The 16,233-nt window shown below is 35.4% G+C and overlaps 1 protein-coding gene and 1 pseudogene across 11 annotated transcripts in view; one reads left to right on the forward strand and one right to left on the reverse strand.

Moving 5' to 3' along the window:
* VPS13B (vacuolar protein sorting 13 homolog B) overlaps positions 1-16,233 on the reverse strand; it is a 798,169-nt gene that overhangs the window by 775,567 nt on the left and 6,369 nt on the right. For all 11 annotated transcript variants that reach the window (XR_010936247.1, XM_067711645.1, XM_067711646.1 and 8 more), the window contains exon 3: positions 6,829-6,972. Coding sequence is in view for 10 of the 11 variants with exons in the window: in XM_067711645.1 (XP_067567746.1) it covers positions 6,829-6,972 (144 nt within the window). In the remaining variant the exon portion in view is untranslated. The remainder of the gene's footprint in view (positions 1-6,828; positions 6,973-16,233) is intronic.
* LOC137210671 (heterogeneous nuclear ribonucleoprotein A1-like) lies at positions 7,164-8,210 on the forward strand (annotated as a pseudogene).

A 16,233-nucleotide genomic window follows, 5' to 3' on the forward strand; every position in this document is an offset into this window, starting at 1 on the left:
GGCTGGGCCCATGAGCCGTGGCCACTGAGCCTGCACATCCGGAGCCTGTGCTCCACGACAGGAGAGGCCACAGCAGTGAGAGGCCCGCGTATCACAAAAAAGTATATATATATATATATATATATATATATATATATATATATATATCCATACAGTAGAATACTACTCAGTAATGAAAAGGAACAAACCATTGATACACATACCAACTTGGCTGAACTTCGAGGGATTTATATTAAGTGAAAAAATCTGTGCTCAAAATATTACATACTGTATGATTCCATTTATATTTGTTATTTTTGAAATAAAATTATATAAAATGAGGACAGGTTAGTGGTTGCCAGGGATCAGGAGGTAGGGAAAGTGATAGTACAGTTAAAAGGAGTAGCACAAGGAAGCCTTGTTATGGTGATATACTTTTATATCTCGATTATGGTGGCGGTGGTTTCACAAAACTACGCATGATGAAACACAAAAACAAAACGAAAAGGCAGCCAAACAACTGTATTTGCAAATAATATATCCGATAAAGGGTTAATACCCAAAACATACAAAGAATTTATGTAACGCAATATCAAAAACAACAAACCCAATTAAAAAAATAGGCAGAGGACCTGAACAGACATTTTTCCAAAGAAGATATAAAGATTACCAACAGACACATGAAGGAATGTTCAACATCATTAATCATCAGGGGAATGAAATTATCAAAACCACAATGAGATATCACCTCACACCTGTCAGAACGGCTATTATCAAAAAGACAACAAATAACATGAGTTGGTAAGGATGTGGAGAAAAGTTGTACAGTTGTACAGTTGCTGGGAATGTTAGTTGGTACAGCCACCATGGAAAATAAGGAAGTTCCTCAAAAAATTAAACTACCACATGATCCAGGAATCCCACTTTTCCAAAGAAAACAAAACACTAATTTGAAAGGATATATGCACCACTATGTTCATTGCAGCATTATTTACAACCAAAATATGGAAGCAACCTAAGTGTCCATCAATAAATGAATGGAGAAAATGTAGTATATACACACATACACAAAATGAAATAGTACTCAGCCATAAAAAAGAATGAAATCCTGCCACATGCAACACCATGGATGGACCTAGAGGGCATTATGCTAAATGAATAAATCAGAGAAACAAATACCATATGGTTTCACTTATATGTGGAATTCAAAAACAAAACAAATTAACAAATATAACAAAATTGAAACAGACGCATAGATACAGAGAACAAGCAGGTGACTGCCAGAGGGGAAGGGTGTGGGAGAAAGAATGAAGGTGAGGCAGATTAAGAGGTACAAATTTCCAGTAATAAAATAAATAAATCAAGGGGATATAATGTACAGCCTAGGGAACATAGGCAGTAATACTGTAACAATTTGTATGGTGACAGTAACTAGACTCACCCTGTGATCATTCTGTAATATACAAAAATATAGAATCACTATGTTGCCCACCTGAAAGTAATATAATAAGTTAATTATACTTCAATTAAAAATAATTAAATTTTAAAAAGAAAAATACATATGAAAGTAAATATAAATCTCACTGGTAAAGGTAAATATACAGTAAATGCAGTAGATTAATTACTTATAAAGCTATGATGTGTGAAGGTTAAAAGACAAAAGCAGTAAAAAGAACTATAACTACAATAATTAGTTGAGGGATACACAAGATAAAAAGATGTAAAATGTGACATCAAAAACATAACACATTGTGGAGGATAAAAATGTAGAGCTTTAGAATGCATTCAAACACATGTTGTTATCAACTTAAAATAGGCTGTTATAAACATATGCTGTTATATATAAGCATCATGGTAACCACAAAGCAAAAACCTACAGCAGATGTGCAAAAGATAAAGGAAGGATTCTAAGCTTACCACTAAGACAGTCATCAAATCACAAATGAAGAGAGAAAGAAGAAAGGAACTACAAAACAGCCAGAAAACAGTTAACAAAATGGCATTAAGTACCTACCTATCAATAAATACTTCAAATGTAAATGGACTACATTCTCCAATCACAAGAAATAGAGTGGTGAAAGGATAAAAAACAAGACCTAACTATATGTTGCCTACCAGAGTCTCACTTCAGATACAAGAACACAGACTGAAAGTGAAAGGATGGAAAAAGATATTCCATTCAAATAGAAACATTTAAAAGAAAGCTGGGGTAGCTATACTTATATCAGACAAAATAGACTTTGAAAGAAAGATGGTAGTAAGAAAAAAAGAAGGGCATTACATAATGATAAAGGGGTCAATCCAACAAGAGGATGTAACATTTGTAAATATTTATGCACCCAATATAAAAGGATTCCCTAGGGGAAGTAAAGACACTACTCATAATTTATAGGGAACTCTAAGTCTCATTTTTCATAGAAGGAATCTACAGACAGAACCTAAACTATGCTATCTGCTAGTATCATCACCACCATCACTAACCTGTAGTAGTGCAAGTGAGAGAATCAATAATAGTACAATAAATTCCACAACCTAAGTCAGCAATTCTGAGCCCTTACTCAATGTGTGAAAAGGTAGTTGTTTTAGGCCATTTGGGCTGCTATAACAAAACACCACAGACTGGGTAGCTAATAAACAACAGAAATTTATTTCTCATAGTTCTGGAGGCTAGGAAGTCCAAGGTCAAGGTGCCAACCTGGTCTGGCGAGGGCCCTTTGTCTGGTTCACAGCCAGTGCCTTTTCATTGCATCCTCACTTGGCAGAAGGGGTTAGGGATCTCTCTGGAGCCTCTTTTAAAAGGCACTACTGAGCCCATGTGCCACAACTACAGAAGCCCGAGCGCCTAGAGCCCGTGCTCCACTACAAGAGAAGCCACCGCAATGAGAAGACTGCACACCGCAACAAAGAGTAGTCCCCCCTCCACAACTAGCGAAAGCCCGCGTGCAGCAACGAAGACCCAACACAGCCAAAAATAAATAAATAAAATAAATTTATTTAAAAATTTAAAAAACAAATAAAAGGCACTAATCTCATTCATGAGGTCTCCACTCTCATGACAAGCATCTTCCCAAGGCCCCACTTCCTAATACCATCATCTCTGGGGGTTAGGGCTTCAACATATGAATTTTGGAGGGACATACTCAAGCCACAGCAGCAGTCAACCAGATTAATCCAGTCTCAGATAAGAGAATTAAAGCGTTAAGAAAATAAATAAAAGGCCATGTAAATATTGTTAATAGCCTCAGCAAAACTTTCAATAACCAATTTCCACTGCATCAAAACATGCAAGGAAAGAGGACGGCAAGATTGCTCTGTAACTCCGAGCACTAACCAGGATTTAAAAGCACATATTGTGGGCATCCCTGGTGGTGCAGTGGTTGAGGGCCCGCCTGCCGATGCAGGGGACGCAGGTTCGTGCCCCGGTCCGGCAGGATCCGGAGCATGCCGTGGAGCAGCTGGGCCCGTGAGCCATGGCTGCTGGGCCTGCGCGTCCGGGGCCTGTGCTCCGCAATGGGAGAGGCCGTAGCGGTGAGGGGTCCACGTACCAAAAAAAAAAACAAAAAAAAGCACATATTGTGCTGGCCAAAGAGTTTGTCCAGTTAATGAATACACTGTTCAATAAAGTTCCGGGTGAAAATGAAAAGTGTTTTTACTTAAAACCAAATGAACTTTTTGGCCAACCCAATACATTAACAAAAAGCTTAGTTTTTTATCTCAAGTTTTGAATGGTACTTACAGTTTTGGTTTAGGTTCAAAAGATTTTTTAAAGTTTGTTTGTTTTTATGAATAACAAGTATCACTTCTATAAAGAGCCTTACAAATGGTTACATTTATTAGGTCAAAAGATTTTGAAAGTTTACTTTCTACGTGGCACAAAGGCCAGAATAAATTAGTACTTTAAAAATAAATTTACTACTCTCTTTAGGGTGAAGAAGCTTTTTGCAAGACTTATTATTAACACAATGAGCAGAGAAAGCATACACAATCAAAGAATAAAAGAACTATGTAGCAAGTCTTGCCCTAGTTTACAGGTGAGGCCCACAGAGGATAAACAAAAATATGCAAAAGGAGAGGAGCACATAGTTAAATGTAAGTTACTGGTAAGGTTTTCATTCTTCAGCCGTATGCTGGGTCCACAAGTATTTATTAGATTAGCCTAGAGTGGACAAAACTAGCTAAATAAACAAGTCAGACCTGGACCACTAGTGATAATGTGTCATGAATCAAATTCTGTGTCTCAAGTCCAAAAAAGAAAAAGAAAACAGTTCAAATCTACAGGATCTAAAGGTGGGTATGACTGACACAGATATGTCTCTCAGAGTAAATAGCATATTTACTAAGTGAAATATCAATATATTAAACTAATTCAGACTGGACATCAAGGTGATTTTACCCTACCTAACACAACAACTTGGTCACCTGTGCATCAAAAAAAGTCTCTATAATTAAAAATGATCACAAAGACATGTTAAGGAAGTATACTATAACTATTATCAAAAGAGTCACAATCATTATAAATCTCATTTTCTAAGTAGCTTTTGTGGAAATTATATAAATATCTTGCAATGCTTTACAGTGCACTGACGAGTAAAATAAAAATCAACAAATGTTAGAATTTAATTGAACTTTACAAACTACACATGCCTTCTTATCAAGAAATTAAGCAATATTGTTTTTTATAATGATTTCTGAATAAACCTCAGATTTCTAACTTTTAAATTTCATTTCATTACATTCTCATACAATATTATTTTTAACAGATTCATACCTATAACTCTAAAAGGCCCCTTCATTTAACCTACCATCCACACTAATTTTATTTAGAAAATAAGTCTTTTCTTCATTGTGCGTCTATAATAATTTGAAATAATATAAATCAAATATGGGCTTACTCAATTTTACTAACACATATATAGTTTTTTAAGTTAATTTCCCATTATACTAATCAAAGCTTAAAATAGGAAAATAAACTATTTTAAAATGTGTTTCATCTATAATGTTTTTACTAAGAAATTAATTCCAATCACTAGCATAAACTCAAGTATAACTCTCCAGGGGTGTACAATGCTGAATAATTTGTCCAAATGTCAACTGCAATTTTCAAAAATCCTTTCTACCTCAAAATTTTAAACATCTGTAAAAAATACTTGTTTTGAGAGTGGTTTACATTCATGACACTTGACCTTTTGCTGTACACACCACAAAATTCAAGTCTCAAATACCATATAAGCAGGAAATCTGATCATTCCTGCAGTAGCCATCTGCATGGTCCAATATCAAATATTAGTTCTAGGTTACACTAAGTCATGTGTTACAAATCTTTTTCTGCAGCCTCTATAATTAGTTGTAATTTGCCTCTTTTAAAATGTGTTTCTTATGGGACATCTGGCCTTGAAACTTCCACCTTCCCATTGAAAAAACACTTAGTGTCTGGATTTTTTTTTTTTTTTTCACTTAATATGGAGCACTGCATGGGTGGTATAACCAAGTCCAGACTTCTTAAAAAAAAAATTAAATTCCAGGAACAGATGATGATTAAGAACCATTTAAGTATTACCAAATATAAATGTAAAATAAAACTTTGTTGCACATAACTATCTACAGATTCCTAAATCAATCTCCCAGATATTTAAAGTTCCCAAAATAAATTTTAATGAGAGTATAGCATTGGTCTACTCACTTCCAGGAACTACATTAGTTAAGTTAAATTGCATAATAAAGGTTTGGAATTAGAGATTTCACAGAAAGAAAAACAGTTTTGAGCCCAGTAGGTTCATATGACACTCAAAGTATCTACTGTAAATAGGAAATGATTTTAGCAATTTATAAATAACCTTTACTCATTTCACAGAAATTGAAACTTAATAATACTCATCAATTCACTTGATCTAGACACGCTTCCTTAAAACTGAAAATTAAATACGGGGTAAGGAAAAAGTAATAAAAATGAAAGACAGAGATACTACTTTTATACAGGATAAAAGTGGAAGAATTCATCACAATATGCTGCTGCCCAGACCTGTTTGCTTCTTAGATTAGAAAATTTTTGGTAGAAACTCCTTAAAATCACTATTATACCTTAACAAAAACACTGAAAAGAAATGTAACATGGGTCAAAGAAAGAAGTCAGAAAAAAATCAGTTTCTGATGACAAAACCTCAAAGACACAATGAAATTAGGTATGAAGGGAAATTCAATATATTTTCATCTTCTCAAAAAATAACCTGAGAAATTTCTATCTCGTTTAGAAATGTCACTTTGCAAAAATTCAAAAACCTTCACCTAAAAATTGGACACAATCAGGCCCCATTTCTGGCAGATATAGGTAATAAGCAATATGCATAATCCCTATTAAGGCTATGATCAGATTAAGTAAAATGAGCATGAAAATAACCATTAGGATATATTTTATCCAAATTTAAGAAAACCCTTTTGCCTAACAAACGTAAGGTAGATAGCTAGTGGGAAGCAGCCGCATGGCACAGGGATATCGGCTTGGTGCTTTGTGACCGCCTGGAGGGGTGGGATAGGGAGGGTGGGAGGGAGGGAGACGCAAGAGGGAAGAGATATGGGAACATATGTATATGTATAACTGATTCACTTTGTTATAAAGCAGAAACTAACACACCATTGTAAAGCAATTATACCCCAAAAAAGATGTTAAAAAAAAAAAAGAAAGAAAACCCTTTTGCAATTAATTATGTTACTTTAATAGGTATGTAAAAAAAAAATTAAGTGTACGAGCTAAGATTTGTTTATGTAAAACCTGACACATCCCAAAAGTTAAAAAAATATCAAATAACTATTAAAATTGGTTAACATAAACAACTAGGTTTAATAATTTCTTACCTGTATCCCATCTTTAAGTTTCAAAATACATTCCATTGTATTGATGGTAATTACCACTGGTTCTGAACCCAGTTTTGTCCACGGTACATGGATCCTCAGTTCGTGAATATGTCCACTTAAAAAAGTGAATGGTAATTTCAATTCCTTAAAATACAAAATATTAAAGAAAATTTAGTAAGTGCTTAATATTCTTTTCATTCTAATATCCAAAATACTTTCTGAAAAGAAAAATAAAATTTCCAACACAAAAATATTCTGGAAATTACTTTTCATCAAAAAAGAGCATCGAGATACGTTCGGTACATTACTCCTTTCTGCCCGTGGACGCCGCCAAGCAAGCATCGTTGACGTCTCCCTCCTCCACTGCCGTCACGTCTAAGTCAGAGTCTCCCAAAGAACCCGAACAGCTGAGGCAGCTCTTCATCGGAGGTTTGAGCTTTGAAACAACCAATGAGTGTCTGAGGAGCCATTTTAAGCAATGGGGAACGCTCACAGATTGTGTGGTAATGAGGGATCCAAACACCAAGCACTCCAGAGGCTTCCGGTTTGTCACATATGCCACTGTGGAGAAGGTGGATGCAGCCATAAATACAAGGCCACATAAGGGATGGAAGAGTTGGGGAACCAAAGAGGGCCGTCTCAAGAGAAGATTCTCAAAGACCTGGTGCCCACTTAACTGTGAAAAAGATTTTTGTTGGTGGCCTTAAAGAAGACACTGAAGAACATCACCTAAGAGATTGTTTCGAACAGTATGGGAAAACTGAAGTGATTGAAATCATGACTGACCGAGGCAGTGGCAAAAAGGGAGGCTTTGCTTTCAGTTTAACCTTTGATGACCATGACTCCGTAGACAAGACTGTCATTCAGAAACACCACACTGTGAATGGCCACAACTGTGAAGTAAGGAAAGCCCTATCTCAGCAAGAGATGGCTAGTGCCTCATCCAGCCAAAGAGGTCGAAGTGGTTCTGGAAACTTTGGTGGTGGTCGTGGAGGGGGTTTTGATGGGAATGACAGCTTTGGTCATGGAGGAAACTTCAGTGGTCGAGGTGGCTTTGGTGGCAGCGGCAGTGGTGGTGGATATGGTGGCAGTGGGGATGGCAGTAATGGATTTGGTAATGATGGAAGCAATTTTGGAGGTAGTGGAAGCTACAATGATTTTGTCAATTACAACAACCAATCTTCAAATTTTGGACCCATGAAAGGAGGAAACTTTGGAAGCAGAAGTTCTGGCCCCTGTGGTGGTGGAAGCCAATACTTTGCCGAACCACGAAACCAAGGTGGCTACGGAGGTTCCAGCAGCAGCAGTAGCTATGGCAGTGGCAGAAGGTTTTAATTACTGGCAGGAAACAAAGCTTAGCAGGAGAGGAGAGCCAGAGAAGCTACAGGTTACAACAGATTTGTGAACTCAGCCAAGCACAGTGGTGGCAGGGCCTAGGTGCTACAAAGAACACGTTTTAGACAATACTCATGTGTACGGGCAAAAAAACTCAAGGACTGTAATTGTGACTAACTGTATAACAGGTTATTTTAGTTTCTGTTCTGTGGAAAGTATAAAGCATTCCAACAAAGGGTTTTAATGTAGATTTTTTTTTTTTTGCACCCATGCTGTTGATTGCATGATCATGACACTGAATAAATGTCTTTAAAAAAAAAAAAGGCAGCATCAATGGACTTCCCTGGTGGCACAGTGGTTGAGAATCCACCTGCCAATGCAGGGGACACAAGTTCGATCCCTGATCCGGGAAGATCCCACATGCCTCAGAGCAACTAAACCCATACACCACAAATACTGAACCTGTGCTCTAGAGCCCACGAGCCACAACTACTGAAGCCCACGCACCTAGAGCCCGTGCTCTGCAACAAGAGAAGCCACTGCAATGAGAAGCCCGCGCACAGCAACAAAGAGGAGCCCCCACTCTCGCAGCTGGAGAAAGCCCACGCACAGCAGCAAAGACCCAGCACAGCCAAAAATAAATAAATAAATTTATTTTTTTAAAAAAGCAGCATCAAATAACTTGTTAAACTATAGTTAATGGTAAACTACAAAAACTTATTGTGCAAGTTACATTTAATAAGCTACTTAACCTGTGTAGGCCTCTATTTCTTATTTTGCTAAATGGAAATAATAACAGAATATGATTGTAAGGCAAGTTTAAAGAGAATGGAATTAAAGATAGGAGAATGACCTGACAAAATAAAAACGGACCAACTTAGAAAAAAAATTTATTGAGCTTTACCTAATTAAAGATTGTACCTGGATACTATTTGGTCATAAATTCTAAGTGTTTTCTGACTGGTTTCCATTATTATTAAAAAGGTTAGATGTATGCTAACGCATGTATATGGAATCTAAAAAAACGGTACTGATGAACCTAGTGGCAGGGCAGAAATAAAGATACAGACGTAGAGAACGGACTTGAGGATACAGCAGGGGAAGGGGAAGCTGGGACAAAGTGAAAGTAGCATTGACATATACACACTACCAAATGTAAAATGGATGGCTAGTGGGAAGCGGCTACATAGCACAGGGAGATCAGCTCAATGCTCTGTGATGACCTAGAAGGGTGGGATAGAGGGTGGGAGGGAGGGGATATGGGGATATATGTATACATATAGCTCTGATTCACTCTGTTGTACAGCAGAAACTAACACAACATTGTAAAGCAATTATACTCCAGTAAAGATGAAAAAACAAGGCACTTCCTCTCAAAAAAAGAAAAAAAAGTTAGAAATGAAAATGTAAATGTTACCACAATCACTTTATACTAAATTGTTTCACCTTCAGATAAAATGTTACAAACCAACAAAAGAAAAAAACAAATTTGTATTTGGACTATATCTCAATCACATTCTTGTAACTCTATTTGTGAAAGTTAAGATAAATATAAAGCTATTCATTCATCTAAGAATTGTCCACCTACTTGGTTTAGCAACATAGTAGCAATATAGCTAAATATATACAGATAGTACAGCAAAGTGGTTAAGACCAATAACTCTAGAGCCAGCACAAGTGGATTTAATCCTACCTCTGCTACTTACTAGCACAATGACAATAGGCAAGTTGTATTAAAGTATGTGTGTCTCAGTTTCTTTATCTGTAAAACTGGATAATAGTAGTGTGTTTGAGGATTAAATGAATTAATTTATATAAAGCACTTAGGACACTGTCTTCCTCAAAGAGCAATCAATATAAAGATGCTAACTATTTATTATTACAAACGTATAAGCCTCCTTTATGTCTTCACAAGTTTTTTTAAAGGGCAGAATACTAAAAATCTATTTCTACTATTCTAATGGAATGTCACAATTTTTAAACAGTTCTCATTATTTCATTAATTTTAAAGATGCAGTACTTTCTCCCAGCATTAATCAATGGAACAGATTATATTTTGATCAGTGTCCATAATGAAGACAATGTTTACTGAGCACTTACTGTGTACCACACACTGCTTTAAGCACTTTACCTGCATGCAAAATTTAATCTTTGTAAGTACCCCAAAAAGTAAATACTATTATACCCACTTTACAGATAAAAAACCTGAGGCATGGAAAGGTCAACTAACTTTCAAAAATGACTCAGCTAGGAGCTCTGTGACTCAAAACCAGAAACTATGATGCCAGAGCCCTTCCTCTTATCAACAACTATACTGCACCTAACTTTCATTATGAGCACTGAATACATTTCCATTGGTTATACATCCATTTGGATAATGTTCCAATGACATCTCCATCTCTACCCTTGACTTGTGTAACAATGATACGTTTGTGAAATGGCTACCAAAACCGCAGTCTATGGGCACAAATTGGCTTTTCTTAGGGAGAAGTTAAAAGACACCTGAACCAAACTCAAGACCTTGGTATCACCAGAATGCTACTAATCATCTGAATAACTAACAAAACACTAACACAAGAGGCAGCATTCTACATTAAAACATGGAATTTTGAACCATATGGCCCACGTTGGAGATCCAACTGAAGTTCAACACTTATTAATTATCTGACTATAAAGCAAGATCATTTCCATTTCCTCATCACAGAGTTGTGGTGATAAACAAATAAGAACACATTTATGCCTTGTAAAAGGCAAAAGAAAATGCTGACTGTTATAATAAATGGATCATCCTGAGGTAACCACAAAGAAATGATTTTCTTTTCATTCCTTTTCCTTCTCAAAATATATTGTACAACTTAAAAATATTCTATTTACTTGTAACTACTCAGAAATACATTGTGAAAAATACATCCCTAAAACCAGAATATCTATGGCTGCACAAAGGATATAGTAATGAAAAATTCAGAGGATTGACTAGCTCTCATAAATATAATTCTAGGTAAGCAATTTAAAAATATTCTCACACAGAAAAAAGGGATACTTGAAAAATGAATATAGCAGGCCACAAAAGCAAAAATAGATGAAAAGGACTACATCAAACCTAAAAACCTCCACAGAGCAAAGAAAACACTCAGCAAAGTGGAAAGGCAACCCACATGAGAGAAACTATTTGTAAACCATATTATCTGATAAGGGGTTAAAATCTAGTATATATAAAGAACTATGACAACTCAACAACAAAAAAACAAATAATCCAATTTTAAAAATAGAGAAACTATTTTTAAACCATATTATCTGATAAGGGGTTAAAATCTAGTATATATAAAGAACTATGACAACTCAACAACAAAAAAACAAATAATCCAATTTTAAAAAAAATCCAATTTTAAAAATGACTCGAATAGACATTTCCAAAAAGCATATACAAATGGCCAACAAATAGAGGAAAACATGCTCACCATCATTAATTGTCAGAGAAATGCAAATCAAAACCACAATGATATATCATCTCACACCTGTTATAATGGCACCTATCCCCAAAAAAACCCACAACAGGAAGTGATAAGTGTGGTGAGTATATGAAGAACGTAGAACCCTTGTGCACTGTCGATGAAAATGTAAAATAGTGCAGCCACTACAGAAAACAGTATGGAGATTCTTCAAACAATTAAAAACAGAATTACCATATGATCCAGCAATCTCAGTTCTGAGCACAAACTAAAAAGAACTGAAACCAGGATCCTGAAAACATATTTGTACAACCATATTTTTTGCAGCATTATTCACAATAGTCAAGAGGTGGATACAACCTAATGTCCATTGAAAGATAAATGTATAAAGAAAATGTGGTATATACACATGATGAAATATTATTCAGTCTTTAAAAAGGAAATTCTGTCATATGCTACAACATATAATGAACCTCAAGGACATTGTACTAAATGAAATAAGCCAGTCACACAAAGACAAATATTGTTTGATTCCACTTCTATAATGTACCTAAATTAGTCAAATTCTCAGACACATAAGTAGAACAGCGGTTGCCAGGGGCTGGGGGAAGAGAGAAAAGGGAAGTAGTTTTTCAGTGGGTACAGAATTTAAGTTTTGGAAGATGAAAAGTTCTAGAGATCTGTTGAACAACAATGTATTGGGTTGGCCAAAAAGTGCATTCAGGTTTTTCTGTAATACATTATGGAAAAACCCAAAGAAACTTTTTGGCCACCCCAATATATATAATTAACACAACTATCCACTTAAAAATGGTTAAGATGGTAAATTTTATGCTATATGCTTTTTACCACAAAATAAAAATGAATGTAAGACAGGACTTCAAGAATTCTAAGTTAGAAGGTTGGCAAATCCTCTCCCCAGAAAGCAGTGACAAAACTGGACAAAGTTATTAAAAACAACAGAAATCTCAGGGGCAATAAGGGAAGGCTACCCTGAGGTCACAACAGCAGTTGGTGCAAGAAACTAGACAGAAGACCAGCCAGAAAATTAACAGAGAAATCCAGAGAACAAGACAGCCAAAGATGGCCTTGCTATGACCTCAGTATTCCTGGTAACCTGGAAAGCTATATGTATGTGCCAGGCTGTGCTTACTTAGACGACACGACACTGGAGAGACCCCTAACAATCTACTCATCCTTGGTTGACCAAGAAGCCTTGTAAACAGAGTAAGTAAAAACATGGATCAGATCTGTAAACTCCTTGAACTTTGAAAGCATTATCTAGTACATGTATATGTCCCATGCCAAAGAGCAGAAGCCTTATTGGTTCAAAAGTTTAAACAACCTCTAGCCAATCACTGGCTGAAGACTCAATTATAGTGACCCAGGGGTAATCCCTAGAAAGCCAAGCCTAAAAACAGAAAGAATTGGGGGAGAAAAAAAAAAAAAAATGAGCACAGTCATCAGAGGCCACACTGCAGAGGAAACAGACACCACAAATTTAGCCCAGGCAAGGCACTAAACAAATACATAAACCAATAGCAACAACAAATATCCCCAGAGAGAAGAAATCAGAATGCAGAGTTGCTAAAGCATATTATCCAAAACACCCAGTTTTCAACTAAAAATTGTGAAACATGAAAAGCATGCAAAGTAGTCAATAGAAACTATCTCTGAGGATGCACAAATGTAGGACTTACTACACAAGGACTTCAAAACATCTATTATAAATGTGTTCAAAGAAATAAAGGAAGCTATATTTAAATAATTAAAGGAATATATGACCACAACGATTCATCAAGTAGAGAATACCAAGAATGAGATAGAAATTATAAAAAAAAAAATAGAAATTTTTGAGTTTAAAAATACAATAAACAAAATTAAAAATTCACTGAAAGAACTCAACATCAGATTTGAGCTGGCAGAAGAATCAGCAAATCCACACCCAGACATATCAAAGCAAAAACTTTGAAAGCCTAGGACAAGAAGAAAATCTTGAAAGCAGAAACAGAAAATCAACTTGTCACATATAAGAAAACTCTTCGTAGATTAAAAGCTAACTTGTCATTACAAACAATAAGGGCAAAAAGGCAGTGAGATGATGTATTTAAATAACAAAAGAAAATAACCATCAACCAAAAATCCTATATCCAGCAAAAGTATACTTCAAAAATGAAGGTGAAATAAAGGCATACCGAAATAAAGTCTCAGGTAATTCTTTGTAACAGAATACTAAAAGAAGTTCTTTGGACAGAAAGGAAGCAATACCAGATTGTAACTCAAAGCCACACAAACAGCACTAATAAAAGTATATATGTAGATAATTATTAAAACACAGTATAAATGTTTTCTTCTTTTTTCTTCTGATTCAAAAGGCAATCACAAAAAACAATTATAACGTTGATATATTAGGTTTATAACAAAGAAATGCAATATATGTGAAAATAGTACCACAAAGGAGGGAGAAGAAATGAAGCTATAGTGGAGAAAGTTTCTGTACTTTAATGGAATAAAGTCAGCATTAATCTCAAATAGACTGTGATAAATTAGATGCATACTGTAATCCTCTAAGCAACCACTAAGAAAATAACTCAAAATAAATTAAAAATCAAAGGAATTAAAATGCAATACTAAAAAATATCTACTTAATAGTAAAGAAAGTAGCAAAGGATTATGAGAGAAACAAAAGACATGAGACACTCAGAAAATAGCAAAATGGTAGACAGAAATCCAACCATATGAATAAAAACAAAATGTGAATGGATTAAATATTCCAATCAAAAGGCAAAGATTCCTTCCATGTCCTGGCTATTGTAAATAGTGCTGCAATGAACACTGGGATGCATGTGTCTTTCTGAAATACGGTTTTGTCTGGGTATACTGCCAGTAGTAGGACTGCTGGGTCATATGGCAGTTCTATTTTTAGTTTTTTAAGCAATCTCCATACCGTTCTCCATAGTGGCTGTATCAATTTACATTCCCACCAACAGTGTAAGAGGGTTCCCTTTTCTCCACACCCTCTCCAGCATTTGTTGTTTCTAGATTTTTTGATGATGACCATTCTGACTGGTGTGAGGTGATACCTCACTGTAGTTCTGATTTGCACTTCTCTAATAATTAGTGATGTTGAGCATCTTTTCATGTGTTTGTTGGCCGTCTGTATGTCTTCTTTGGAGAAATGTCTACTTAGGTCTTCCACCCATTTTTTGATTGGGTTGGTTTTTTTTTTTTTTGACATTGAGCTAAATGAGCTTTTTGTATATTTTGGAGACTAATCCTTTGTCAGTTGCTTCGTTTGCAAATATTTTCTCCCAATCTGAGGGCTTTTCATCAACAAAGGAATGGATAAAGAAGATGTGGTACATATATACAGTGGAATATTACTCAGCCATGAAAAAGTAATGAAATTGGGTCATTTGCAGAGATGTGGATGGACCTAGAGACGGTCACAGAGAGTGAAGTAAGTCAGAAAGAGAAAGAGAGAAGTCAGTAAGTCAGAAAGAGAAAGAGAGAAGTAAGTCAGAAAGAGAAAAACAAATATCGTATATTAACACATATATGTGGAATCTAAAAAAATGGTATAGATGATCTTCTTTGCAAAACAGAAATAGAGACACAGAGAACAAATGATGCCAAGGGTGAAGGGTGGTGGGGTGGAATGAACTGGGAGACTGGGATAGTGATACTATGTATAAAATAGATAACTAACGAGAATATACTATATAGCACAGGGAACTCTACTCAATGCTCCATGGTGACCTAAATGGGAAGAAAATCCAAAAAAGAGGGGATACATGTATATGTATAGCTGATTCATTTTGCTATACAGCAGAAACTAACACAACATTATAAAGCAACTATACTCCAACAAAAATTAATTTTAAAAAAAAGGCAAAGGTTGTCAGACTGGATTTTAAAAACTAGTAAGATCCAACTATATGCTCTCCACAAGAGACATACTTTAGATTAAAAAAAACACAAATAGGTTGAAAATAAGAAAAAGGTGTGTTTTTTTCATTTTTCTGTATAGATACAGATAACAGATTGGTGGTTGCCAGAGGCAATGGGGTGGAAAGTGAACGAAATGGGTGAAGGTGGTCAAAAGATACAAGCTTCTAGTTATAAAATTTAAATAGTCCTGGGATATAATGTACAGCATGGCGAGTACAGTTAATAACACTGTATTCCATATTTGAAAGGTGCTAAGAGTAAATCTTGAAAGTTCTCATCACAAGAAACAAAACTTTTTTAACTATGTATGGTGACAGGTGTTAACTGGGCTTACTTTGGTGATCATTTTGCAATATATACAAATATCAAATCATTACATTGTACACCTGAAACAATATAACACTATATGTCTTTTACACTGTAATAAAAAAATTAATAAACAAGATCCCAGGAAGTCATGTGATCCAGTTTCTTGCCTTGAATACATCAAATCACCATATTTGCTTGCTATTTAGGGAAATGGTATGGTATTCTATTTTAGGCATATAAAGAATTTTAATTTCTATGATCTTAATTTCCAGCAGTATTTTCCCCTGGTTTTCATATGAGTGTTCTCCATTGCAAATAAGTAACAATTAAAAACAGTTTATCCCAGTCATAGGTTGAAAAT

The sequence above is a fragment of the Pseudorca crassidens genome, chromosome 17 (assembly GCF_039906515.1).
Source record: "Pseudorca crassidens isolate mPseCra1 chromosome 17, mPseCra1.hap1, whole genome shotgun sequence".
In the NCBI taxonomy this organism is placed as follows: Eukaryota; Metazoa; Chordata; class Mammalia; order Artiodactyla; family Delphinidae; genus Pseudorca; species Pseudorca crassidens.